This window comes from Pongo abelii, chromosome 7 (assembly GCF_028885655.2).
Source record: "Pongo abelii isolate AG06213 chromosome 7, NHGRI_mPonAbe1-v2.0_pri, whole genome shotgun sequence".
NCBI classification, from domain to species: Eukaryota; Metazoa; Chordata; class Mammalia; order Primates; family Hominidae; genus Pongo; species Pongo abelii.
This window is the reverse complement of record NC_071992.2, coordinates 140,131,389-140,157,168: the sequence shown is the minus strand read 5'-3', so window position 1 is coordinate 140,157,168 and position 25,780 is coordinate 140,131,389. Positions and strand designations below refer to the sequence as shown.

Here is a 25,780-nt window from a genome sequence, read left to right as displayed (position 1 = left end):
ATTTTAATGCATCTTATTTTCTAAAACCAGCCCATTAGGGATATGTTGCATAAGTCTTTATAAAAAATTGACTCCCCCCAAGTCCTCCAAACCATACAAAGTCATTTTAGGTCATTTATGCTTTGTAGCTATTCATTTGATTGAATTTTCACTAGAATTTTAAAAAGCAACATTGGCTGCTCAGAATACATTTATTTGGCATGATTGCATTTTCCAAGCAAAATTCAATCATCTGTTTAAATCCTTACAAGGTAGTTCTGTTTCAAGGCGAAATGAAAAAGAACACCTTAATTTTAACAACAAAAGTAACTAAAGGTAGTTAAAGATGTATGAGATAAATAATGCCAGGGATATACACATCTCACAGGTATCTCACCATGTACGTCTAGGGAACTGAGAATTCTTTAGTAACCTTCTTTCTACAGACAAAGATATTGCAGACAGGCAGATTGCATTTGTGGCCAAGGTTTTTATGATAGATATACCCGCTGTACAGCTTTTTGTGAACCAATCTCAATTGTCTTTCTCAGCCATCATCAGACTGTGATTTTGTAACAGTTGGATTGTAGAGCCACTTTCTTCAGAACAACCAACCACTTTCACTGAGGCAGAAGCAGAGTTCCACTGCAGTTGTGGCTCTGAAGTCCCACTGAAGCCCTGGCTGAGGGCTGCTCCACATGACTTCATGGGGCATAGTGGCAGCAGCTAGGATTTAGTGATCACACAGACTAGTGGAGTTTTAAGCATGTACCAGCTGAGCCACTGACCCTCTTTGGTAACAGTTTTCTCTTTATTGGAATGAGGGTGTCACCTTCATAGGGTTGTTTCAAGGGTAATTTGGTAACCTAAGTATGGACTCCACCTCGGGAATGACAAACATGTTTCAGTTATTGCCAATTCCAACGTCTGGAGCACTGTATTAAGAAGGATTCTGATGAAACACTTCTGAGTTCAAAGGAACATCTGCTGAACTAGGGTGGTGCTAGGGGTAGGATGCTGGTGGCCTAGGAGAGTCTGGGTTCTCTTTTCCTTTTCTTTCCGCACTGCTAGAGTATTCATCAGGACCCTCTCAGTTCCAGGAGATTTCCACCCAATTCAAAAGCTTAACTCAAAATGATGCTTCATCAGAAAGATGCTGGAGTATCTCAGAGAATTGAAGAAGAGCTGCAGGAACCAGGAGGTCAAGTCCAGTGACCTCAGGGACAAGAACCGGTTACAAAAATCATGGCCAGGAAGTCAGGATGCACTCTCTCCTCCTCTTCCTTCTCCCCTCTCCCCTCCTCTCTTCTCTCCCTTTCCTGACCCTGCACTGCTTGGCTTCACATTCACTCTCTGGGCCTCCAGCCCCTCATCTGTAAGTTTTGAGGGATGGTCTCCAATCAGTGATCCTAAGACACTTGACATGCCCTCAGTGTCAGCCCAAGTTCTCTCCCAGTCCCCTTTCTACCTGTCACACACAGCCTTCGCGGCTGTCCTACTGGACATAGCTGGCCTTTGGAGTAGGTCACTGCCATTTGTTGATGGTACTGTCCTCATTACTGCTGGCAGTGACCTGGCTTTTCTCACTGGTGGCTGGCACAGACCTCCTCCTCTGGTACCAGCCATCCCTATTGGGCTTGTTTGAGATGCCAGTTATTGTTTCAATGCCGAGCCCTTATGGCTCCCTGAAGCCCAGACAATAGCTGAGATGACTGCCCTTTTCTAGATTGTTGGCATTTGACAACAATTTTGTATTGTGTGCTTCCCCAAATAATAAGTGACAAGGGACATTTTTAAGTGACTGCCATCCAGTTCTGCAGAACTCACAAGAAAGAGCAACTTAAATAAAGAAGCTGGTAGGACCCAAAGGGTCAGGATCTACGGGTTGACCACCAAAGAACCAGCCTCTGAGTTTTCTTTCCTGGCTGCATTTTGGAGACTGAGACCATCAAACACTGTGCAGCGATGACAAAAAGGGATAAAAGCTTGGCAGTCAGCCAATGTCACTGGAAGCAAAGGGAGATCTCTACTGGTGCACATTATATCCCTGGTTTAACAAGTGCCTTTTTCAGTTTAAATCACTACTGTTTGAGTGACAGAGTGCTAAGATGGTTTCTGTGGATTCCAATAATCCCATAAAAAGAAAAAGGGACTCCATGTCTTCTCAAGGAAAGGGAATAAATCAGCAACTGAAATCACTCATTCGTCCACTTCCACATACTGTTCTAGATGGTGAAGATGCAGCAGAGAGAAAAGAGATTGAAAGCCCTGACCTTGTGAAGCTCACATTCTATGGGGGGAGGCTGACAATCAGCAAGGTGCAGAAGTGAAACACATGCCATGCCAGGCGCAGACAAGTGCTAAGCAGGAGTGGCAGGGCAGTTGCAAGGGGAGGTTTCAGTCAGTGGGTAGCTGTCTAGTTTCCTAGGGCTGCTGGAACAAAGAGCTATAGACTGAGTGGCTCAAGCAACAGAAATTGATCCTCTAAGAGTTCAGAAGGCCAAAAGACTAAAATCAAGGTGTCAGCAGGGTTGGTTCCTTCTGGAGGCTCTGGGGAGAGTCTGTTTGCTCTATGCCTCTGTGTTAGTCCATTTTCATACTGCTAAAAAGAACTGCCCGAGACTGGGTAATTTATAAAGGAAAGAGATTTAACTGACTCACAGTTCTGCATTGCTAAGGAGGCCTCAGAAAACTTACGATCATGGCATGGGAAGCAAGACACCTTCTTCACAAGGCAGCAGGAAGGAGAAATGCCAAATGAAGGGGGAAGAGTCCCTTATGAGACCTTCGGATCTCATGAGAACTCACTCACTATCACGAGAACAGCATGGAGGAAACTGCCCCCATGATTCAATTACCTCCACCTGGTCTCTCCCTTGACATATAGGGATTATGGGGATTATAATTCAAGACGAGATTTGGGTGGGGACGCAACACCTAACCATATCAGCCTCTCTCCCAGCTTCCGAGGTTCCCATAAATCCCTGGTGTTCCTTGGTTCCTGGCAGCACAACTCCACTCTCTGCCTCTGTCGTACACAGCCTTCTTCCCTGTGTCCCTGCAAGTCCTCTCCTTTTCCTATAAGAACACAGTCATTGGATGTAGAGCTCACTCTACTCCAGTCTTAACTAATGACATCTGCAAAAACCCTATTTGCAAATAAGTCACATTCTGAGGTTCCAGAAGGACATGAACTGGAGGCAGAGGCAGGATGGGGGTGGGGTGAGGTTACATGGCTCTACCCCAATACTGCAACATTTTATTTTGTAAAGACCCAAAGTGAGAAAATAAGCATCGTATCAGCTGGGAGAGAGTATTCTAGGCAGAGAAAAGAGGGAATGCCAAGACTCTGAGTGGGTGGGTGCCTGGCAATCCCTTTGGAAAGGAAGTGAATAAAATAGAGACTCCTCTGGGTTACGCTGTGCAGAGTTGTGGGGATTCGAGGGAGAAGGAAGACTCTATACCTTCCCCATCATCACCACCTCTCCATCTGAAATTAGAAGTAATTTTCAGAATAAATCAGGTAGCAAGAAGAGGCAGAAGATGCTGGGTAGGCCAACAAAATGGCCCACCTTAATCATGCCACCCAAATCCATTCAAGTCAAGTCACTTTCTGAGAATGTTCCCATAGTATCCCACACACAGACACTCCCGGGATAGGGCACTTTCCCCTGGAAGTGTGTTCACTATCAACCTGTCCTATTAAGTCCTGATGTTCTCCAAGTTTCCAGGTGAACTCACCAACAGGTTAACAAGACTGGGGAAGGAGTGGTGGGGAGGTGAAGGGAGTGGGAATATAAATGAATTCTGCTTACTCTTTTGAAAAGAAAAATCTATGCTAGCCTTATGCAAATTGAGAAGTCCCTGATGGAAATGAGGGTTAAAAAGTGAAATACTGGCTGGGCACGGTGGCTCATGTCTGTAAATCCCAGAACTTTGGGAGGCCGAGGCGGGAAGATCACGAGGTCAGGAGATCGAAATCATCCTGGCTAACACGGTGAAATCCCATCTCTACTAAAAATATAAAAAATTAGCCAGGCATGGTGGCACGCGCCTGTAGTCCCAGCTACTCAGGAGGCTGAGGCAGGAGAATCGCTTGAACTCAGGAGGCAGAGATTGCAGTGAGCTGAGATCACACCACTGCACTCCAGCCTGGAGACGAGACTGTCTCAAAAAAAAAAAAAAGAAAAGAAAAGGTGAAACACTGCCACCCACCGGAAGAGAAAAGGCTGCAAACGAAAGGAAGGAAAGAGATGAGGGCTTTCCAAGTTGCTATGACCCCCAGATCTCAAGCTTTCAAGAGAAACATTGGCGCCTTGCCGGACTCCTCACCCCAATAGGCCAGGGAGTTGGACAGTGACATTTTTTAAACCAGCAATAAGAGATAAAATTAACAAAGAAAGTTTAATTGGGTAATTTTGCCCTCTTGGTACTCCAGATTTACAATGGTGTTGCTAGAAGAACAGAGAGCGGGAATAATGTAAAGATACATTTCTATTTCAAACTTCTGCCTAGAATTAAGTGGATGCCTGCTTGGAAAATGAAAACTATACATTGGTTTATCTCTTAGGCAAAACAGACAAAAACAACAAAACACTTTAAAGAGACTTGGAATTTACAAAGCTCTGTCCCTTTTCTCAGACACTAAGAGAAATAACACACTTGATGATTTAGGCCTAAGAATGAGCCTCATGAGATTTGTTCAGACTGAAGTTCATTGTACTTTCATCAAGAGATTTCTGGATTAAGAAAATGAGTGACTCATTCATAGACTTTATTTTAAAATAGAACAACTTTTATTTTATTCTGTTGGGATTAGGATACCACTAATCTTCAAGATCTTTTAAGACAATTCATTTGGCTGGAGCTCATAGAACACAAGGTATATTAATAAAAAAATTTTTCACCAACATTAGAAGTACGTTTTCAGAAAATACTTGATATATTTTTAAACATCTAACTTAATTTTCCTAAATTCTAACTTTATTTCTGTAAAGTGGAAAAAGCAAGAGATCAAGCTTCACATAGAGTATTCTAAATTGTTTCGGGTGTTGATGTGTGCCTGTGTGTTTATGTTTTTGTGTGTGGGTGGGGAACACTGGGGAAAAAGTGCTGAAATGCACCAAAATGTTCATCTCTGAGCAGCAAAATTATGGTTGATACTTTCTTGCTTGTTTTTTCATTTTCCAATTTGTCTATACTGAATGTTAATTATTTCATAGTCAAAAGAACCTGTAACTTAAAAAGCTTTCTAACAATAAAAAACTTAAAATAATTGTATAGGCCATGGCTGATGGCAATTTTTAAATATTTGCACATTCCTAATTGCTGAAACAGCCCCAGAATCGAAGGTCAGTAGTTCTCATACATTTTGGTCTTGGGATTCCTTTACCCACAGCTTACGAATTATTGATTATCCCAAAGAGCTTTTGTTGAGTGCGTTATAACCATTGCTATTTACTGCACTAGAAATTAAAACTGAGAAAATGTTAAAATATTTATTTAATTTAGTTAAAAATTACCATAAACCCATTATATCACGTTACCTAAACAACATATTTTATGAAAAATAACCATATTTTCCAAAGCAAAAGTAACTTCGTGAGAAGAACAGCATTGTTCTATATCTTTGCAGATCTCTTTAATGTTTGGTTTACTAGAAGACAGCTGGATTCTCATCCACTTCTGCATTTCATCTGTTGGGATATGTGATTTTGATTGACATACGTGAAGAACATCTGACCTCATGACAAATATGTATTTGGAAAAGGGAGGAATAATTTAGTAACCCTTTCAGATAACTCTGGATATTACTTTTTTTTTTGAGACAGAGTTTTGCTCTTGTTACCTAGGCTGGAGTGCAATGGTGTGATCCCGGCTCACTGCAACCTCCGCCTCCTGGGTTCCAGTGATTCCCCTGCCTCAGCCTCCCAAGTAGCTGGGATTACAGGCATGCGCCACCACACCCAGCTAATTTTGGAAATTTTTTTATTATACTTTAAGTTCTACGGTACATGTGCAGAACATGCAGTTTTGTTACATAGGTATACGCGTGCCATGGTGGTCTGCTGCACCCATCAACCCATTACCTACATAAGGTATTTCTCCTAATGCTATCCCTCCCCTAGCCCCCCACCACCTGACAGGCCCTGGTGTGTGATGTTCCCCTCCCTGTGTCCATGTGTCCTCATTGTTCAACCCCCACTTATGAGTGAGAACATGTGGTGTTTGGTTTTCTGTTCTTGTGTTAGTTTGCTGGATAAAGAAAATGTGGCACATATACACCATGCAATACAATACAGCCATAAAAAAGGATGAGTTCATGTCCTTTGCAGGGACATGGATGAAGCTGGAAACCATCATTCTCAGTAATTTTGTATTTTTAGTAGATGGGTTTTCACCATATTGGCCAGGATGGTCTTGAAATCCTGATCTCAGGTGATCCACCCGCTTCAGCCTCCCAAAGTGTTGAGATTACAGGCGTGAGCCACCACGCCTCCTTTTTCACTACACCACTGTAGGTTCACTACACATGCATGTCTGTCCCAGGCCAAAGGTGAGGTGGAGGGGAAGTCTACTCTCTGCAGTCACAGGGCACCCATGCTGATGAAGCACCCATCATCTTAAATGTTGCCAGTCACCTCCCTGGAGGGAAAGGAGAGTTCTAGAGGATCTCACATTGGCAATTAAATCTTTTGTCCAGAAATGACACTGTTACTTCTACTCACCAACGACCAGAGGAGTCACTTGGCCACATCTAACTACACAAGACTGGACCTCCTACCATGGCTCAGGAAGGGCAACAACTGGAAATAGTTGGCAACTAGTCCTAATGGCCATCGCAGCTGTGTTTCAAACGAATTTTCATAATTATATATGTGTATATACGACTATTAATTGTTGGAAAAGGTACCCAAACAGAAGAGGAGATATGACAAAATTAAAGCCACATCCTTTGCCCTCCCAACTGAATCGAACACCCTCCCCAGAGATAACAATGCTAATGTCCATGAAATCTCTCAGTGCTTACTCTATACCCACAGAGGCATATGGTCCCTTTTGTTTTACTCCAACGACTTTGAGTGGCAGCTTCTTTCTTCAGATATAGAACTTCAGAACTTCTTTCTTGACAATATGTTGTAGATATCTTTTCTCACCAGTACTTAATTCTTTAAAAATTGGTCTTGTGTATCTTTATTTAGCCAGTACTCTATCAAAAAAAAAAAAAAAACGAGGCCTGGTGTGGTGGCTTATGCCTGTAATCCCAGCACTTAGGGAGGCTGAGGCGGGTGGATCACTTGTTGTCAGGAGTTCAAGACCAGCCTGGCCAATAGGTGAAACCATGTCTCTACCAAAAATACAAAAAATTAGCCGCGCACGCCTGTAATCCAAGCTACTAGGAAAGCTGAGGCAGGAGAATCTCTTGAACCCAGGAGGCGGAGGTTGCAGTGAGCCGAGACCGTGTCACTGCACTCCAGCCTGGGCAATAGAGTGAGACTCTGTCTCAAAAAAAAAAAAAAAAAAAAGTGGCCTTTTTTTTTCTTTTGGTTGATTTTTTTCTGTTATAAACAAAACTGCAATGAACATCTTCCTACACAAATATACACATACATCCAAAGGTCATATTCCCAGGGGTCATATCGTTGTATCAAAGAATATATAGTACACCTTAAGTTCTGATAGATATTGTCAAATTTCCTTCCCCAAAAAAAGCTGTAATTTGCCCTCCAATTAATGGTGCATATGAAATCCATGCTTTCCAAGATTGTCACCAGACCTAGGTATTAACAATCTTTTTCATTTTTGTCAGTCTGTCAGGTGGGAAACACTACCTCACAGTAGTTTTAATTTCTTTAATTATAAATTATCGTTTTATGTTGGCCATTAATTATTTCCTATGAACTACCTATTCATGTGTTTTTCCCATTTTTCTAGAGTCTGGCTTGTCTTTTTTACTTATAAGGGGTGTTTGTATAGTGAGTGTAGTGGACATAGAGATGTGCTCCTCAGATCTCTATTCAAGACCAGACTCACCATCCTGCAGCAACAAGGGTAGTTATCTGGCAACTTTCCACTGTTCATTCCTTCAGGGTTGGCCTCGGCTTTCCAGCCTGGACCAGTTTTCTCAGGGTAGTTCCCAGCCAATGACTGAGCCAGAGGGAAGAGGATCCAAAGAGAGTAGTAACGAGATGGACACTCTATGTCCAAGCAGAAGGCAGAGATGGCCAAGTGGAAGGTAGAGACAGCCCACAGGCATGCCAACCCACAGGCATGCCCACCCTCTAATCCCCGAAGCTCCATCCAGCACATCCACCACCCCAGTGCCAGTGGCTTCCTCTGAGAGTGGAGCTGCTGTCCCCTGAGGAAAGAGGAGGGAAGGAAGGTGGCAAGCCTGCGCTTTCCTTAGGGAGCCCTGAGTGTCCAGAGCCCAGCCATTCTGCCCAGGACAGGCCATCCTAGTAGGAAGCTTATTGGTGTGGCAGGTCGGCACCCTGGTCCCACGGTCTCCCTGCAGACTCTGCTCCTTCCCTCTTCCTTTCCAGGCGCTACTCCCCAGCAAACCTCCCACACTCTTAACTCTGTCTCAACATCTGCTTCCTGGAGAACCCGACCCGTGACAGGAAGAAAATTAGTCCTTGTCATATCTAGAAAATATTTTATCTCAGGTTGAAGATTTTCTTCTGACTCAGTTTATAGAGTTCTGGCAGGCAGGAGGTTTCATTTTTATTTAGTAATAATTACCAGTTTTCTTTTAAATTTTCTGGGATTGGTGTCATCCTTTAAAAAGTCTTTATGCCAAATATATGGAAAAAAAATCACCTGTTTCCACTTTTATGTTAACATTTTAAAATATTTAAACTTTGATCCCTCTTAAGTTTTTGGTGTAAGGATTGAGGCAGAATTCCACCCCTATATTTTTTCCAAATATCTGCCAGTTATCCCCAAATCAGTTACTAAATGATACATGGACATTCCTGGATACTAATCTGAAATGCCACATTCAGATTCTTGTGTACTTAGTTCTATTTTTTAGTTTTCTGTCTGTATCTGAATAATCTGTCTGTATCTGAATTAGTACCATACTGTTTAATTACTTTAGGCTTATAACACATTTGATTACACCTCCTGGGATAGATATTTTTAGATTTTTTTTTACCTTTAAGTCTCCACTGTTCCTTCTTCCAGGTTCAGCTTTAGAATCACTTTGCCAAGTTACAAAGTTTAAAGAGGAAAAAAAAAAAACTCACTGGTATTCTGAAGGAAATTGTGCTTAATTCATAATATATTTAGGGGGAATTGGTAACTTGACAGTATTGAGGCTGCCTATCCAAGCACAGTTATGATTTTCCGTACATTCAGGTTTTCCTTTCTGGCCTTCAGGAGTGCTTTAAAGTGTTCCTCAAGGGTATCTTGCAAATTTCTCACTAAGCTTCTTGTCAGGTGCTGTGATCTGACTGTGTCCCCCCAAAATTCATATATTGAAATTGTAACCCTCAACTTGATGGTATTAGGAGGTGGGGCCTTCGGAAGGTGATTAGGTCATGAGGGCAGAGCTCTAATGAGTGAGATTGGTGCTCTTAGGAAAGAGGCTTGAGGGAGCTCATTGGACCCTTCCAACCCATGAGGACACATTGAGGAGATGGCCATCTATGAACTGGGAAACAGGACCCTCTTGTTTCAGACTCTGCCAGAGCCTTGACCACGGACTTCCTAGCCTCCAGAACTGTGAGAGAGAAATGTCTGTTGCTTCTAAGCAGCTGTGGACTTTCGTCTACCTGAACTAAACTGAACAAACTAAGACATCCAGTATTTCACTTTATTTTATATTTATGCATGGGTACATATTTATTGAGGTTTTTGTTCTTAGTATTAGGAAAGATCTTTTCCTTTAATTATATTTATATATAATTTTTGCTATTAAGGTAGCTCTTTTCTTTCCTTATATCAATATAACTGGTTGTTGATTACAGATAAGAAAGCTACTTACTGAAGTCTCTGCTTCTAATGTTTCAGGTAACTTTTGCATCTTCCTAGTATACAAGTATCTGAAAAATTATAATTTTTCCCCATCCTTTTAAATGTGACTACCTCTTATTCTTTTGCCTAATTTCATTAGCTACTAATTCCAATGTTACATGCCTAATAATGGTTTGGTGGGGATATTTGTGCTGTTTATGTCCTGGGATACTATTGCTTCCAGAAATTAAGAGTCAAAAATGATTCTGAATTGTTTATAAACTATGTGGTATCCAAGTTTTGCCTTAAAATAATCTAGCGGTGGGGGAAACAGCATTGTGTTGTGTGTGTGTACACTTATACACACACATATATACATATATAAGTGGTCTTTGTTTTGTATATATGCAATGAGGGGCTAAACATGAATCACTGTGGAAACTGGATGATGGATGCATGTAGCTTCACTATACTATTCTCCCTTCTTTTGTATATGTCCCCTAACAAAAAGAAATAAAAACATAATGAGGCTGCAAGGATTTCTGCTTTGAAAATGTTTAAGAACTTTCTGCTCTTCTCCTCTTGGCAACCACCCACTAAAACCACAAGGAGAATGAGAAGCAGAAACAATCAGTGATAAAACTATGAGGGGTTTGTAACCCAAACCACAGGACACGAAGACAGAAAGCAGATACTTGGAACTGGAAGATGGCTTTGCAGAGCAGAGGAAGAGGAGTTTAGCAGAAAATAGAGTTCATTATTAAGAGCATTTAATCCCCTAAATCCCACCTCTTTCCCCATCCAGCTAGGATACTAAGGGAAAGCTGAATCAGAGAGGCTGAAATGGAGTGAGGCACAGGACTGGAAAGAGAGTAATGACATGCAGGCTTGGGTACAGACTGCGGAGACTTCACTTCCCTCCCCAGATCCCAGAATTTCTTAGCTGTACTTAGAATGCCTAGAAAAGGAAGCTGAAGGCTCCCGCCTTGATGTCTCCCTTAACCTAGGAACAGCACAAATATCCCACATTGTACCATTATTACTGACATGTAACACTGCCTGGACCCATAGAACACCTGCAGATCCTAACAGCTGGGAGCACCAGAAACTAGAAAATATTGTAACCATCCATTAAATGGATGTTATAATTTAAAAAGAACATAGTTAATAGTTATAGCTTAAATGTTTTCACTTCTGAAATGTATCTAAATATCTATATGTAAACGTAACACAATCATTTGTTCATTCTCCTATTTTATATTTTAAATTTTTTATTGATTTTTTAGAGCTGACGTCTCGCTATGTTGCCCAGGCTGGCCTCAAACTCCTGGGCACAAAGGAGTTCTATCTTCAGCCTCCTGAGTAGCTGGGACTACAGGTGTATGCCATCATACCTGGTCTCATTCTCCTTTCTATTGACTTTTGGGTTGTTTCCAATGTTTTGCTACAATTACACACAATGCTGCTACTTGCCTCTTAAGACTTTCTTAGGATTAGAACTGCTGGACCTCAGGATATGCAAATGCTCAACTTTACAAGATTGTGCCAAACTGTTTTCTACAGAGCTTGAACCAACTTATAACTCACCAGCAATAACAATTTTTAGCTTCCTCAGCTCTGGGAGTCTCACACATGTGTATATCTGCGGTTCTTAGAGCTATCTTACAGTATATGCTTTGAATCAGTGACCAGCATATGGTGCTGCCTCTCCAGGTATTCTCCATAGCCAGAATACACAGGCCCAGCAATAGAAATGGGAGTACCTTACAGTGGAAAAACCTAGTAAACACCATCTTACCCAATAAAGAAACATCACCAGTGATACATATCGACAACATGTACCCTATGATACGTCGTACTGGTGGGAAGGGCACATCACCTTTGTAGTACCCTTTCTGATAAAACGTAGCCTCAGTCTAATCATGAGGAAACATCAGACAAACCCACATTGAAGGATGTCTTACAAAATAACTGACCGGTACTCTTTCTAGTGTCAAGGTCATGAAAGACCGAGAAACTTATATATTGGAGGAGACTAATGAGACACTGATGACTAAATACATGCGATGTGGTATCCTGGACTGAATCTTGACAACAAAAAGACATTAGTGGGAAAACTGGTAAAAGCCTAATCAAGTATGCAGTTTAGAAAATACTAGTACCAGTGTTAACTTCTGAGTTTTCACAGACCTGCCATAGTTTATGGAAGGTGTCCACATTAGGGGAAGCTCAGTGAAGGGTACAGGAACATCTGACTATCTTTGCCAGTTTCTGTAAATCTGAAATTACTACAAAATAATTAAGTTTTTCGTGGGTTTTTTTTTTTTTAAGTACAGGAAAGCCACAGCACCAAACCATGGTTGTATTTAAAATTAAGACAGAACTTTCAGAAAATTAAACACATTTTCATAGTAACTTGATCAATACCACAGTTTATTTGTAAACATGTTATATGTGTCAATAATCAAATTGACAACACTTTATAGATTTCATTGTATAATATTAACATCCTAACAGAAAACGATCCACTGTACTCAGTTACAGTTTGGTATTTTAAAATCCTTAAATACAAATTGTATTTGAAACACTGAACACAAAAAAGAAACATGAACGGCAGAGAAAACTGAAAACATCAAGAAACCAATATTCCACTCCCCCCCAAAAAATATAAAATCATCTGATTACATAATTTAAAAAAGAAAGGAAATCAGATGATATTTTTTAACAATATAAAGTTGCATTTCTTCAAGTCCATTTTAGAGGTGAAATTGTACCAATATTAAATTCTATGTCTTTTTTGATATTTGTTCTTTTTTTCCTCTTGGTTTCTAAAGAATGTTTGCCAGGGTTTAAATTACATTAAGGAAGCGGGGAAAGAAAGGAAGGAACGTAGTAAAAAGCCAAATGAAATTAACTATTTGCAAAATAATTGGACATAAATTTTTCATGAATCTTCTTTGGCAAATAACAAAGTCTGCATTTTAAATTTACCTTCTTGTTGAAATGGATCAATACTTGTAAGATTTAAGAGATTACATGAGTTAATGTATAAGTAAAACAAAGCCAAATTCACAAAGCAAGGCGCAAACATCAGCTTTTCACATTTTGCTAAAAGCTCTAAAAATGCACTCTCCCTCCTTAAGAGTACCAGAGGTCTTCAGCTCGGAATCAGATGATTACCCCTGCCTCATTCAACATGAGAAACCAGAGTGGACCCCATGGTTTTTCAGTACTTTCCCTAAAATTCATGAACACTATGAGGTTCTATTTCTTCCTCCTTTATCTCTCAAAGGAAATATAGCAGCAAATCATCCCATATTTTAAGCTTTAAATTCACCAACAACTTGGGTTCACTGCCAACAACTACAAATGTTCAATTCTTTATTAGTGTACATGTCACTGCAGTTGGTTTAGATGGTTAATATAGGAATAAATAAAATAACTATAGTTCAAACACAGGAAATTAAAATGAGATTAAAGAGCCCTGATCAAAAAAAAAAAAATACTTAAACAACTTTCAGCTGAAAAACTGTAAAAGTTACATACATACATACCTAATGGCACTAGGAATGTACAATATCAATTATTGGAAAAATAAGTGAGTGACTCAGAGTTGTAAGAAATTATTTAATATTAGTATTTTTTCTTTTATAGACAAACATAACACACACATGGTTTCTACCTTCTATAAGACAAAGTAGAAAACTAACCGTTACTGCATTTACCTCAAACACAGCACTGACAGTGCCACAGATAACATGGTCCAAAATATTCAATTCTATAGATAGGCCATGGTATTGAATGCATGGTTAACTTTTAGGAAAGGCATATATTTCCTGAAGTATGTATGTTAAATACACAAATATCTATAAATAACAAAAAGTTATCAGCAAAAACGTTTAGGTTATAACATTCCCAAACTTCCTAACATTTTAAGTGTTTTAGATATATGTTGTCTGACCAGTTCGTTTGGTTACAGTTTTAAACTAGCAAACCATTACCCTATAAGAAGAGCTAAACTAAACTATAACACTGCACAAACTTCCCAAGGAAGGTAACTTGAAAAGTCTAAAAAGTGAGTCCAATTATTCTAATTAACATTTGAGATGCTAAAAGAATCAATGACTCAAAAAACACTTTGAAATAATTCCATTTCTCTTTATCATTTTCTAAAAAAGTATTCACATAAATTTAAGATCCAGATTGCTTAAGAGTATGTCTTCAAAAGCAGGTTTATCACTAAAGCATTCTGATCCAAAGACATAGTCTTAATGCTTCTAATATGTAATTCTAACCTAAAATCACAATCCTTGGTTTGAAAACATCAAAGCTAAGAAACAAAAAAATAAATCAGGGTGAAAATGTGCAGCAGCTATAGCTATGAGTGGAAAATAAATTCTATTTTTTTCCATAAAGACTCTATGAAAATATAAAGCCCAAAGTCAGTGACAACAGAAGTCCACATATAAATGGTGTTTAAAAATAGAAAGTTTTCTAAAGCTTCTCATGAGATGTCAGTGAATAGTCATAATCTTGAGTTAAGACCTTATAAATCAAGGTTAAGTTATACACAACTATGCTGATTTACATACCTTCTACAATGTCCAACTGACATACATAATTTACAGACACCCATAGGAATTCATAATGCCCTATCATATCATCTCTCAATACTGGATGTTTATTGTTTTATAGTTTTACTACTTTAAGTACCAAGAAGCCTTTTCAGAGGAAGAGTTCCATCTCTTCCCTTGATCCCCCAAAGTATAGGTAACAAAATATAAAATTAAACAAGATTTATGTTTGATAAACTAACATATAAAATTACCATTGCGATTTTCATAGTGACTGCTTATAAACATAACAGTCATCATAAAGCCTATAAAGTATATACTTAGTTTTATAAAAGAAATGCAGATTGTCTCAAGGTAAAAAATACAGTGCTGGCTGCTAAAAAGCACTTTGTTGCAATAAGATGTGCAATAATGAGCAAAACTTCAGAAAACATGAATATGTTCTCCAAACTTTTAATATTAGTTAAGCAAGAATTGCACTGAAGCAGCAGGATGCTTTTTAGTGGCTGACACTATAAAGCTAACGTTAAGAAAGAAAAAAGGCAGAAAGTGTGAGCAACAAATGGTGTAACCAAATTATTGCAAATGGAGATTAGCAATAAGAAGTGAGGAAGGTGACCGTCCACTCCATTCTGATAAGACACCATCTTTAAATATTAAGTTTTTTGCAGGAAGTGGAACACCCATGTCAGCATACGATGACTGTGAAAGCAAACTTGAAAAACTGGGCTCTGTGTGAATATCCAATGTTGAAGCACCTTCCTAAAAGATCAAGAAACAAGAGAAATGATATTCAATACTTTACCAAATCCACTTAATATAACTAATGAGAAAGAGAGACCTTGATTACCTGAGAAGTGTTTATGGATTGCAAAGCAGTACAGGAGATGCAAAGATCTACACTGTGAGCCCAAAGCAATCAATGACAGGTATTAATATGTGCAAAAATGACCAACAACGTTAAACTGTAGTAAGTCCTTTTAAATAGAAATAAGAGGCTATGAGACTGTGAGAAAAGCAAAAGTTCATTTTTAGAAGACCTAACCTAACCCCAAAGTATTACCTAACAGAAGAAAAATCTCTAAAAAAAAAAAAAACTTACAAAGGCCAGGTGCAGTGGCTTGTGCGCCTGTAATCCCAGCACTTTGGGAGGCTGAGGCGGGTGAATCACTTGAGATCAGGAGTTCAAGACCAGCCTGGCCAACATGGTGAAACCTCTTCCTACTAAAAATACAAAAAAATTAGCTGGGCCTGGTGGCACATGCCTGTGATACCAGTTACTCGAGAGGCTGAGGCAGGAGAATGGCTTGAACCCAGGAGGCAAAGGTTGCAGTTAGCCGAGATCGTGCCACTGCACTCCAGCCTGGGCGACACAGCCAGACTCCATCTTGGGGAAAAAATAAAACAAACAAACAAAAAAACCTTACAAAACACTAAGCACCAGAATAATCCATCTACTCCACGCTTCTCAGATTCATATATTTCACACAGACCTCTCCCCAGGACTCCAGGCTCAAACATCCACCTATCTGACACTTCGTTTCAGATGCTTCCCCATGCACTCTACACTCAGCATGCCCATCATTGAACTCTCAAATTTTCCCTCACCTCTTCCTCCCCAGTCTTCTCTATTTCACACATCCAGCTAATCAAGAAACATAAGAATCATTCATGATCCGTCCCCTCCCTTCCCTCCACAGCCCTAATCTTTTCCTCACATTTAATTCATCATCAAGTTTTATCAACCTATCTCCAAAATATACCACGAATTAGTTTATGAATTCACTATGGCCAAGGCCTTCACTGCCACAACAGACCGCCCAGTATTGACAGAATTTTGAAATTTTTCCATTTATTACATCCTTATAAAATTTCCATTTTTGCCTATTTTTATAAAATAGTCCATCAGAAATAACATCTCTCCCATTTAAAAGTCTTTAATCATTTCTCTTTGCACTCAGCGTAAAATACTAGTTCTCTAACACATGCCAGAAGGCCCTGCACACCATGCTCCGGCCCTCTTCTTCAACCTCACCTCTTGCTTCTACCCCTCTTTCATGAGGTTTCTGCCACACTGGGCTTCATTTGTTTCTTTGTTCACTGGACATTTCCCAGACACAGGAAGTAGAGACCTAAGCTCTGCCGGAATATTCTCTTCCAACTTTTTGGCTTCAGCTTACATATTATCCTGCACCTATTGAAATTAGGTCTACCTGCAGATTTCATCATAGTTGGCTCCTTCAAAGTACTTATTAAAATCTTTTAGAACTTATATATCTTAATATTTATCTGATTATTGTCTCCCACAACATTCTCTAAGTTGCATTAGTATCTTACACATCACTGTTTCCACAGCACTCAGCAAAGAATCTGGCATAGGTCAGGGTCAAGCATTTACCAACTGAATGAATGAAGTAAAACTCCAAAATATTGATTTCATAACGTTGAATTAGATATTCTGAACAGAAATACTCTATTTTAAAAGTTTACCTATAAATCAAGTCTAGAATATTCTTTCTTTCCTTGGGGATGAGGGAAAGACAAAAAGTCCAGAGCACTGGCCTTCACTGCCACAACAGACAGCCTACCCCGGCAGTGGAGAATTGCTTTAGTTATTGGGAAGTGCACTATAACCAAAAACTGACACCTAGCACGGCTCACAGCCCATAAAAGACACTTAACACATTTCTGTTGAATAAAGCACTGGCACAGAGCAAAGAGATCAAGCTTTGGTCTCCGAAGACCTGGCCAGTGAAATGTGCAAGTCCATTAACTTCTTGAATCTCAATGTCTTCATTTGTACAATAAAATTAATGTTTATTTCCTATCTTGCCGCTGTGGTGACTCAAAAGCAAACATAGAAGTGTTACGCATACTTCAAGTTCTGTACAAGTACCATTTCCACTTTTTGGTTTTTGTTACCTGGAATGAGTGAACAAAGTTAAGGACTTGCAGAGAGAGTTTTCTACTGGAATGTAAGAGGTTTTGAAGGCTGGAAAAAAAAGGCGAGAAACAGTTTAAAACAAACATAAAGGCAAGAAGGAGTTTCTCATAAGAGTTTAATTTTAGCAATTTAAATGCATCTATATATCCTGGCCAATCACAAAACATCTTAAAAAACAACTTCAATGTTTCTCATCAATGAAATTTTTGCTTGTTTTAATAATAGGGAGTAGTCAGTCATACACTAAAATCAAAGGTATTGTTTTAAAAAAATTCAACTATTAGTAAACATAAATGTTAAATGAAAGAAAACTTTTCACATGAAGATTTAGGCACTCTGAGGAATGACAATTATGACACAACCTTTAAACAACCAAAGTAATTGCAAAAGACAACCTGATAACAGATTAAACACACACCAACCTACCTAAATATTTTTCAAATATGTAAGTCAGTAAAAATTATAGTGGTAATCTTTGAAGTTCTATAGTATTTCCATTTTTTACTCATGTATATTATTTTGTTTTTAGATAATAGATGTTGAAATTGTCAACTGAGTACTCTTCATTTTCTGATAAAAGCTACATTACACCATTTAAATGAATTATTGTCCAACTTCATTTTCTGAAATAAGAAGATCTTGACTTGCGGATTTCACCTCTCCAAGCCACCTATCATGACAATTAGATTCAATTATATTCTTTCCTGCTAACCCAGTTTGTCTCAGAACCTTTACAACGTTGCCTCTTAGCAGCTACTCACAATGGATCAGAGCTGATATATAAGATAAAACCTACATGTCATCTTTAAGGAGTAATACATATTCATTTTAGAAAATGTAGAAAGTGAAGAAAATTTTGCAAAGTCACCATAATTCCACCACAAAAACCAATCACTATTAACAGAATATAACATGAGTGTGTGTATGTTAGGAGTGAGAGAAATGCAGAGAAATTTTCTGTAGACATATATTTTTTAAAACCTAGGTTCACACTCCATATCAGCATGCCCATTTCGGCACACCCTCACCTCACCTAGATTACTAAATAAATATAATCAAAACATGTGCCCAAAATGTTTGCCTGTGACTAATTCCTGATCTAGTCAAATTTAATTTTGAAAAATACAGCAAAACCCTTAAACTAGCAATCTCTATTCAATCAACAAATATATACAGAACAATTACTGTGCTCACGTGTGGAATAAAAGTAAGATATAGTAACTATTCGCTAACAGCTTAAAAATCGATATGAAAATATGACAGTGAATATAAACCCTCACCTCTCTTTTCTGCAAAGGCCATGTGTAGCAATTTTCCTACAAACTTTCCGGTTTAATTCAGAACTGAACAGTGGAATTCCAAAGCAGAGCTCGAGAGGAAACCAATCTGCTTCTGTTGTGGCACCTAAGAAAGGATACATAAACTTATTTTTTTATCATATATATCTACTTATATATATATTATATCTGACAAGGGTTTCTTAACCTGAGGTTCATAGATTCCTCCTGCCCCACTGATATCCACCAGTGGGCTTGGCAGGGGAGGAAGAAATTGAAGGGGGCCAGTTAATCTCTAAACAGGATAGGCATTTTTGGGGTATAAACATGTGTCTGAGAAGGTACATAGCTTTCATCCAATGTTCAAAGTAGTCATTTGCCCAAAAAAGAGTATTGCAAGACATCTGTAAGATGAGAGAATGAATCAAAACATTTACCACAGAAATAAGGTTATTAATAAGTTATTTTCAAGTCATAATTTTATAATACTTGAATTATTTTTCTAAGTACGTAAAAAGGCTTCCTAGAAAACTCTTATTTAAGTCTTATGAATAATAAGACAAATGGCATGCAAATGCCTTAACATAAAAGTTAAACCTCAGAAATTAGTCTAATAAAATTGGAAAAAGTTTTAGCTCCATACCAGAGGTTTGCTTTGTTGCTGAATCTACAGTTGCTTCCTCAATGACCATTTCAAATGATTCTGTACTCCCATTTGCATCTGAGCCAGAAGCCAAATCAGGTTCTCCTTATAATTAAAGGGCATACACAATATTAGGATTCTAGCAGTTAGCAGAAGCTGCCAATAAATCAGTCCTAACATGGAAAAGACTTCAGACAATAGTAATGATGACAGAAAGAAAATGCATAATCCTTGGCTTAAAGAAGTGGTTTTAAACAGGGGAGCAATTTTGATCCCCAAGGGACATGAATGAAGACAGGGATGCTATTCATATCTATGAATGCTAAACATCTGACCATACACAGGACAATCCTCCACAAAAAAGAATTATCCAGCTCAAACTGCACATAGTGCTGAGGTTGAGAAACCCTGACCTAAAGAAACCAAAATTCAAAAAGGAGGACCCAAGTTACTGAAGCCATTTGCACCCCTGTGGAAATATATAGTCTGATTATGTTATTACTCTTCAAAGTTCTTTTCTGACTCATTATCTTTCAGCACAGAAGATCCTCCAAGATCCCTTAGACCTTATCTACTTCTCTACTCTCATCTTCTACTACTGTCCAACAAATCCTTTCTTTTGGCCATAATGAACTACTGTTTTCTAATTCCCCTCTGCTTGAAAGGCTGCCACCCTCCAAAAACACATTATCTTTTGTCTACCTAACTCTTCAATTTTCAAAACTCAAACTTCACCTTCTCTAAGAGGCCTTCTCTGTGCTGTGCTGGCGCTTTACGCAGACCCCATCATAGTCAATAACATCACACTGTATACTGACTCACTCGTCTCCTCTCTAGGGTTTTCATCCTTGGAACAACATTGTCTTTTTTGTTTCTTTTTTTTTTTTTGTAGAGACAGGGTCTTGCTCTATTGCCCGGACTGGTCTCAAACTGCTAGCCTCAAGCAATACTCCTGCTTTAGCCTCCCAGAGGACTAGAATTACAGGCGTGAGCCTGTACCTGGCCATGCCTGGCCTGGTCTTATTAAATTGCTCCAGCACCTAAGCAGGTATTCCATAAATATTTGTGGAATGAATGACATAAAAAAGGAGAGCTGTAGTAGACATGCTTTGAAATGACTGCTTAAGTCATAGACCTCTTCTCTAGAAAATGCTCCTGCAATATTTGGCAGTCAACTATTTGGCCAAAGACAAATGAGATAGGAGTAAGTACCTATCTCAACGGGAGCCAATCCAATCTACTGGATGGCAAGTAATCAATCACATTTTCTCAGAATTTCAAACTAAGAGGTTCATGGAATACTGTCAATCAATGGGAGATAATGAAAGATCTCCCAGAGTCAATGGACAAGAACTGGCACCATGGCAACCCAAACCACATATATGCCAATATTATGCCAGAGCAGAAACAACTAGTAAGCATGAGAAGGTGACTTGAAAATGGATTTTCAAATTAAAAAAAAAAAAAAGTAAGTGATATCTAAGGAAAATTAGCTATTGTTAATATGTAGGACAGATTGGAGATAGAAAGGAGAGGCCAGAAAGGCTAAGCAGGGAATGGTTGCAACAGCACATGTTTAAGGTTTAAAGTTCAAGACCCAGACAAGAAGAGCAGTCACAGAGAATTTAAAATGAAGAGAAAGGGAAAGAAATGGACACGAGAGACTTATCTAAAGCCTAATTCACAGAACTTGGAAACTAACTGAACATAGTGGAAAAAGGAAAGAATGAGACAAAGGTTAAGATTTTAGACCTAGATAATTAAGACAATGGTACCTTTTGACAGAAAAAGTTGAAAGGGAAAACCTATTAAGTCAATTTTGGAAACATTTGTATAAAGAGACTTGAGTTTTGAAACCATCACCCTATAAAGCTAACCTAATAAAGCCTAATAAACACAGATATGACAGCAGAGTGCCCAAAAGTCCCAAACCATTCTGTACCCCAATCCTACTTTCTTCATTTGAACAACTGACATTTGTCCAAATGATGTTCCAAAATATTCCCCTGTGCTTCAGCGAAAGAACATTGAGTATTCAATAATTCAGCATCCCCACAAAGGTCTGCTGCTTTTCATATATTAACACTGTGTCAAACTCAAAACCAATTATCTTAATCCAAAGACTCCAACTATTGGCTAACCTCTCTCATCAGAAGCATCACTGAGTTTTCTATTTGCAAGTTGGCTGGAAGCATTCAACATGGTGACATATCCACAGAGATGCTGTAAGTCCACTCTGTTCCTTAGTATCTGCAATGCTTTATGAACACCCATATTGACACGAGTGAACTCTACAAACAGAATGGACATCACATTAATGAACAGTTTCTAATAACACAACGCCAACAGCTTAAACATACTTTATTAAACAACTCTTAGAACTACTTTTATACTTTAATACATCATAATTGATTCCAATAAAGAAATATATAAAGTTATTCTTACTGAAACTAAAGCTAACAATGTACTTGAAATCACATGCCTAAATTATTTATATCTTAACTCAAGTTCTCATAAATATGTGAACTTATAAAAGAGAAAAATGGTCTATATTCAAATATAAAGAAATCTCTTTTTTATAATTCACACAATAATCCCCCAAGGCAAAGGATCTACTAAGCAGTTTTTGAGATTTTATAAATTTTAAGATCCTGTTGTCACTATCTGCATCTCCAGGTAAACAATTATTTTTTTCCTTAGACTTTATGAAGTATTAGACAGTTCCATGAATGATAAAAAAGGAGAAACAGAGAAAAGTCTTCCATCTAGGCAAATATCTATTTATTCTCTTTATTCCAAGACAGACTAGTAGTCTTTCAAAAATCCTAAATGGGTCTTATTCTAACAGTTCTTTGTGGATGGCAAAGCACATGACAAAAAACTACCTTTTGCCAATACTCTAGTAGCAAAGAACCTAGAACTCAAAAATTTTAAGAATTCACTTCCTGCCATGTTTTCCACCAAACTGTTGACATGAGTAATAATTAAAAAAAAAACAAAGTCAATAGATACAATTCAAAGGGTACCTCCTTGTAGTTCTGTTTCATCAAATGGAAATGGGACATGGACAGTTTCTCCTAACCCATGCAGACCATGCCCCTAAACATAAACAAAAGTTAAAAGGTATACAAGAAACCTTCATTTCCAATCACTGATATTCAAAAGTAAATAAGATTGTGTCATATAATGGTATACTCCATATTACTATCTCATCAAAATTCTTTCAACAATTTTCTATTTTTCTACAGCAAGCAGTGACAATCTTATGTGTATAATAATCTATAAGGCAATGTTTCTCAAATTGAATGTATAGGCCAATGCAAAAAAAGGAGGCTAATTTAACAGGTAAATCAGGTGTTAGCCAAGTGAAGAGTGAATGAGGCCAAGTTTATTCACACAAAGGTTAGCTAGAGTTCTGAGAGAGAAAAGTGGCGGAAGAATCCCCATAATCACATAGCATACCACAGGCTAAGAATGCAAAACTCAAAAACCTGCCCTGAAGTAAAGTATATTCAGAATTACTTGCTACAATATTATAATTACATATAATTGGAAACAACCAAAATGTCCACCAACAGGGGACTGGTTAACTAAATTAGGAGACATATCTTCAATGGAGGTGCATAAATAAAAAAAGCTATGACCTGCAATGGAAAGATCTCCAATTGCTAAATGGAAAAGGTAAGGGGCACATCTGTGTGCAGGTACTTGCAACGCATAAAGACACTCTGGAAGGATACAGGAGAAATGAACAGATGAAATTATCTGATTTGGAGGAGAGATGGGGAGTGGAAACTTGGTAGACAGGGTTAGCAGGGGAGTGATACTTTTCTCTCTATACCTTTTTTTTTTTTTTTTTAAGACAGAGTCTTGCTCTGTTACCCAGGCTGGAGTGCAATGACACAATTTTGGCTCACTGCAACCTCCACCTCCTAGGTTCAAGCAATTCTCCTGCCTCAGCCTCCTGAGTAGCTGAGATTACAGGCGCCCGCCACCACACCCGGCTAATTATTTTTTCGTATTTTTAGTAGAGACTGGGTTTCTCCATGTTGGCCAGGCTGATCTCAAACTCCTGACCTCAGGTGATCCACCTGCCTCAGCCTCCCAAAGTACTGGGATTACAGGTGTGAGCCACCGCGCCCGGGCTCTACACCTTTTAATAACGTTTTATTTTTGAATCATGTGAATGTAATATTAGTTCAAAAATTAAATTTAAAAAATCTGAGTCTACCCACTTCACTCTCATGTCACAAATGATAATTCAGTTTCATCTATCACATTCAATTAATATTGTTCATTTGAGTTTTGTTTTAAAGCTTTGCTTATATTTAATTCCAAAATTTGATTTAAATTTGTAGTTGTCTAATAACAAGAAGCATGAAGAATTTAACTTTATGTCTACATGTATTTAGAACTGTTATAATAGAAATTTAATACTGAGGATCTCCAAATTTTTCCCTTTAAGAGAGACCCATACATTATTCAAATTCAAGAAACCCTGATATATTCAAAGGAAAGCATACTCTTTTCGTTGTTTCATATAACTATTTAAATATATTTCTGAGAGCTCTCTTTTATTCCCTAAACCAGATGGCTGCAATAAATTATGGTTTTAACCAAAAATCTTAACTTGTAACACGTTTAAATTCCAATAAGGTAAATTTATTTCCATCAAATTTAATTAAAAAGACATTTTTCTTTAGCAAAAGCAAAACTCCTTAACAAACACTCTAAAAACAGTACTGTTGGCCTGGTGCGGTGGCTCAGACCTGTAACCAGCACTTTTGGAGGTCAAGGCAGGCAGATCACTTGAGCCCAGAAGTTCGAGACCAGCCTGGGCAACATGGTGAAACCCTGTCTCTACAAAAAATTAGCCAGGCATGGTGGCGTGAGCTTGTAGTCCCAGCTACTCCAGAGGCTAAGGCAGGAGGATCTCTTAACCCTGGGGGAAGTTGAGGCTGCAGTGAGCTGTGATCATGCCACGGACTTCAGCCTGGGTGACAGAGTGAGACCGTGTCTCAAAAAAATAAATAAATAAAAACAGGTACTGTCTGCTGATTTGTTTTTCTATCCATATTTTGCACTAGCCCCCACCCAAAAAAAAAAAAAAAAAAAAAAACCTAACTTAGCTTGACCTACAGAGTACCACCTACAGAAAAGACCTTGCCAACCACCTCTCTCATTTTACTTTATTCAAAAAAGATTTGTTACTATAAATTAAGACAGGGTTTCACTATGTTATCCAAGTTGGTCTCCAACTTCTGGGCTCAAGCAATTCACCTCAGCCTTCCAAAGTGCTGGAATTACAGGTGTGAACCACTGCACCCAGCCGCCCTTCATTTTAAACGTAAGGAAAACTGAAGCTCATGGAATCACCCATTGTTCCTTCACTCTACTTCTACTGCCACTACCAACACAATAACGTTTTCTGAGATCTTCCTATGTGCTAAACACAGTGCTCAAGTCATTCTTTTCAAAAACCTTAAAAAGATGGGAACTTTATCTCCAGTTTATAGGGAAAGACACTAAAGTTCAAAAAGGTATTTAACTTGTCTAAGATTACTAGTAAATGATGGAACCAAGATCTGAGTTTAGGCAGTCTGACTTAAGTCCCTGTCTAGCCCATTCTATGATACCATCTCCCACGACCACCCCATACTACATATTTTCCCTGGTTAATTTCATCCTCTCATGGTTTCAACTACCATCTACCAGCTGATGCTGACACTTAATCACTCTTGTCTAACCTCTCATTTGAATTTCAGAATATTTCCAATTACCACAGGCACCACAGAACACAACACATCATCTGCCCCATAAATGTGCTCTTCCTCCTGTGTTCCCTAGAGTAGTGGTATCACCACCCCCCGTGATATCACTTCCTCCCGTGTTCCCTAGAGTAGTGGTATCACTACCTCCCGTGATATCACTTCCTCCTGTGTTCCCTAGAGTAGTGGTATCACTACCTCCCGTGATGTCACTTCCTTCTGTGTTCCCTAGAGTAGTGGTATCACTACCTCCCGTGATGTCACTTCCTCCTGTGTTCCCTAGAGTAGTGGTATCACTACCTCCCGTGATATCACTTCCTCCTGTGTTCCCTAGAGTAGTGGTATCACCACCTCCCGTGATATCACTTCCTCCTGTGTTCCCTAGAGTAGTGGTATCACCACCTCCTGTGATGTCACTTCCTCCTGTGTTTCCTAGAGTAGTGGTATCACCACCTCCTGTGATGTCACTTCCTCCTGTGTTCCCTAGAGTAGTGGTATCACCACCTCCTGTGATGTCACTTCCTTCTGTGTATCCTAGAGTAGTGGTATCACCACCTCCTGTGATGTCACTTCCTTCTGTGTTCCCTAGAGTAGTGGTATCACCACCTCCTGTGATATCACTTCCTCCTACATTCCCT

General features: G+C 38.8%; 1 protein-coding gene across 1 annotated transcript in view; it reads right to left on the bottom strand.

The window, feature by feature from the left end:
* Positions 1-12,352: 12,352 nt before the first annotated feature.
* FAM91A1 (family with sequence similarity 91 member A1) overlaps positions 12,353-25,780 on the bottom strand; it is a 47,460-nt gene continuing 34,032 nt past the window's right edge. The window contains exons 19-24 of the mRNA XM_024251272.3: positions 22,401-22,473; positions 21,516-21,665; positions 19,375-19,479; positions 18,735-18,858; positions 17,433-17,502; positions 12,353-15,272 (exon numbers count right to left, since the gene is read on the bottom strand). Of these exons, the coding sequence (XP_024107040.1) occupies positions 15,087-15,272; positions 17,433-17,502; positions 18,735-18,858; positions 19,375-19,479; positions 21,516-21,665; positions 22,401-22,473 (708 nt within the window). The 3' untranslated portion in view covers positions 12,353-15,086. The remainder of the gene's footprint in view (positions 15,273-17,432; positions 17,503-18,734; positions 18,859-19,374; positions 19,480-21,515; positions 21,666-22,400; positions 22,474-25,780) is intronic.